Below are 1,941 nucleotides of genomic sequence, written 5' to 3' on the forward strand. Positions count from 1 at the left end.
GGGGGGGGGGGGAGGATATCAAACGGAATCCCTGATCACTCCTTGCCCCCGTTCACCAAAGAGAGCTCTTTGAGAATTCCACTGGCGTCCACTCGCCTCCTCTCCCGGATCATGTCCTCCAGGCTGCGAAAGACCAGAGTGTGCACCCCGCTGCCGGACAGATGCATTTTGAGGAAATACTGCTGCTCCGCAGAGTGCGCCTCTCCCCCGGCTTTGAACTCCCGTTTCCCAAAGCGGCACCAGGCTGCGAAACTTTCCGAGTTGGTCCAGCAAATCTCCTCGCTGCTCAGGCCGAGGTGTCCCGCTGCGTTCTGCATCACTAGGTCAGGGGGAAGCGGCCGGTACCGGTACCGATTGTTGACTATCCTCCCGTGGCGCCCGTTGCTGATCTCAAGCAGGCTGTCCTTGCGGATCTCGCCCTTGTGCAGATGAATGACCTGGTTGTCCTGCTCGTAGATGGCCCAGTGGGGGGCTTGCGCGGTGGCCACCAGTTCCAGCAGGTCCCCTGGTTTGCACATTGTCAGCAAAGTTTTGGCCGAGTACACATTCAAGTCCTCGTTCTCCCGCAGCTTGGAGAAGATGCATTCCTGGGAGCAGAAGGCAGAGTACTCCACCTCGCTGACCGAAAAGGGTCCCTCCTCGGCCGGGCTGTGGTCCTTGGTGAAGCCGCAGTCGGACGGAGTGCGGTCGTCCACCTCCTCCTCTTCGTCAGAGAAGAAGTAGGCGACGCCGACCCGAAGCTCGTCCTTCTCCAGCCCGGACGGATCCCCCGTGGGCAGTTCGCTGTAGTTGAGGTGGGTGATCCGATCCAGTTGATTTCCCATCAATGACCTGGCAAGGCAGAGGCATGGACTGCGGTGTCTGAGAGGAATAGAAAGAGAGAGGGGGTGGGGGTGGGGGGGTCAATAGCGTAAAATACAAACACCTTTCATAGAATAAGCCACATTATGCACAAACGCTTCACCCCATTTAAATCCCTCTGCTCGACAGATACGAGAGTAGGCTAAAAAAGAACTCAACACTTCTGAGCAGTCACCTGTACAGAGGGGCAAGAGCTCTCTCGTGTTATTGAGCCGAAAGAGTACACTAACATAACACCCATTAGTCTATCATTAATTCCAGTCGATTGCAAACGAGCCAGAGCTTCCCAGGTAGGAGAACAAGGAAAGAACATAAAAAAGAGAAAACCAGTCTCTTGCAGCTGTTAAAACTGTGAAGAAAAAGCACCGTGTATTTACGCATGGCGCAAAATGAACAGAAACTGGAGAAAAAGAGGATACCTGTGCGCTCCCCGGGCAAATGGTTAAATTTCCTTATGGTCCATTAGTACAGAGAGCTACACGATCCCCTGCTCCCCTTCGTGCTCTTCTTCTCTCCTCTTTCTTCTCACACTTGTCTGTCACTCTTCGCACCGCGCACCGGGTGCCGGATGTCGTGCCTGCTAGTACTTGAATTCTTTCAGCGCCAGCTCCGTTTAAGTACCAAGGAGAGCTCCGCCTCAGCCTGCGCGCCCCGCCTCCAGTGGGTTTTACTGGAGCACAGTCACGGGTCCATTACCCCCGAGCCAATGGGAACCGCGGAGGAATATGCCTTTCATTCATTTGATCCAATCAGGTGCGCGCAGGGGGGCAGGCGGAGAGAGGCGGCTGTTACCGTGGCATGGTTTTTGTTGTCAGAGAGCTGTGGAATTCTCTACATGACCAGCGGAGTCTGATTCAAGGCAACAGTCCGCAGTGATAACGGCGTGCATATCTCAAGACGGGCATGTGAGGAAAAACTCGAGTTTTTATTGCGCTCTCATGTGCTATAAACAAGTATATCGTAAAAGTACTCCAAAACTCCCCCTCCCCCTTATTGCATGCACTCTCATGCTGCAGGACATGACAAATGTGCTCCCATCTTCCCGAATACAAGAGTAGCCTCTCTCTGTCCTCCCACGGT

General features: G+C 54.1%; 1 protein-coding gene across 1 annotated transcript; it reads right to left on the bottom strand.

Annotated features, from left to right (window-relative positions):
• Nucleotides 1-7: 7 nt before the first annotated feature.
• Nucleotides 8-1,430, bottom strand: lratd1 (LRAT domain containing 1). Its single transcript, XM_046060242.1, has 2 exons — nt 1,281-1,430; nt 8-861 (listed from the first exon to the last, which is right to left on the bottom strand). The coding sequence occupies exon 2, from the start codon at nt 822-824 to the stop codon at nt 36-38; it is 789 nt and encodes a 262-aa protein (XP_045916198.1). The 5' UTR covers nt 825-861; nt 1,281-1,430; the 3' UTR covers nt 8-35.
• Nucleotides 1,431-1,941: the final 511 nt, after the last annotated feature.

The sequence above is a fragment of the Micropterus dolomieu genome, linkage group LG10, assembly GCF_021292245.1.
Source record: "Micropterus dolomieu isolate WLL.071019.BEF.003 ecotype Adirondacks linkage group LG10, ASM2129224v1, whole genome shotgun sequence".
Lineage (NCBI taxonomy): Eukaryota > Metazoa > Chordata > Actinopteri > Centrarchiformes > Centrarchidae > Micropterus > Micropterus dolomieu.

What these genes read in the sequence shown, in the direction of transcription:
- lratd1 (XM_046060242.1), bottom strand. Translation starts at nt 824, where the DNA reads ATGGGAAATCAACTGGATCGGATCACCCACCTCAACTACAGCGAACTG.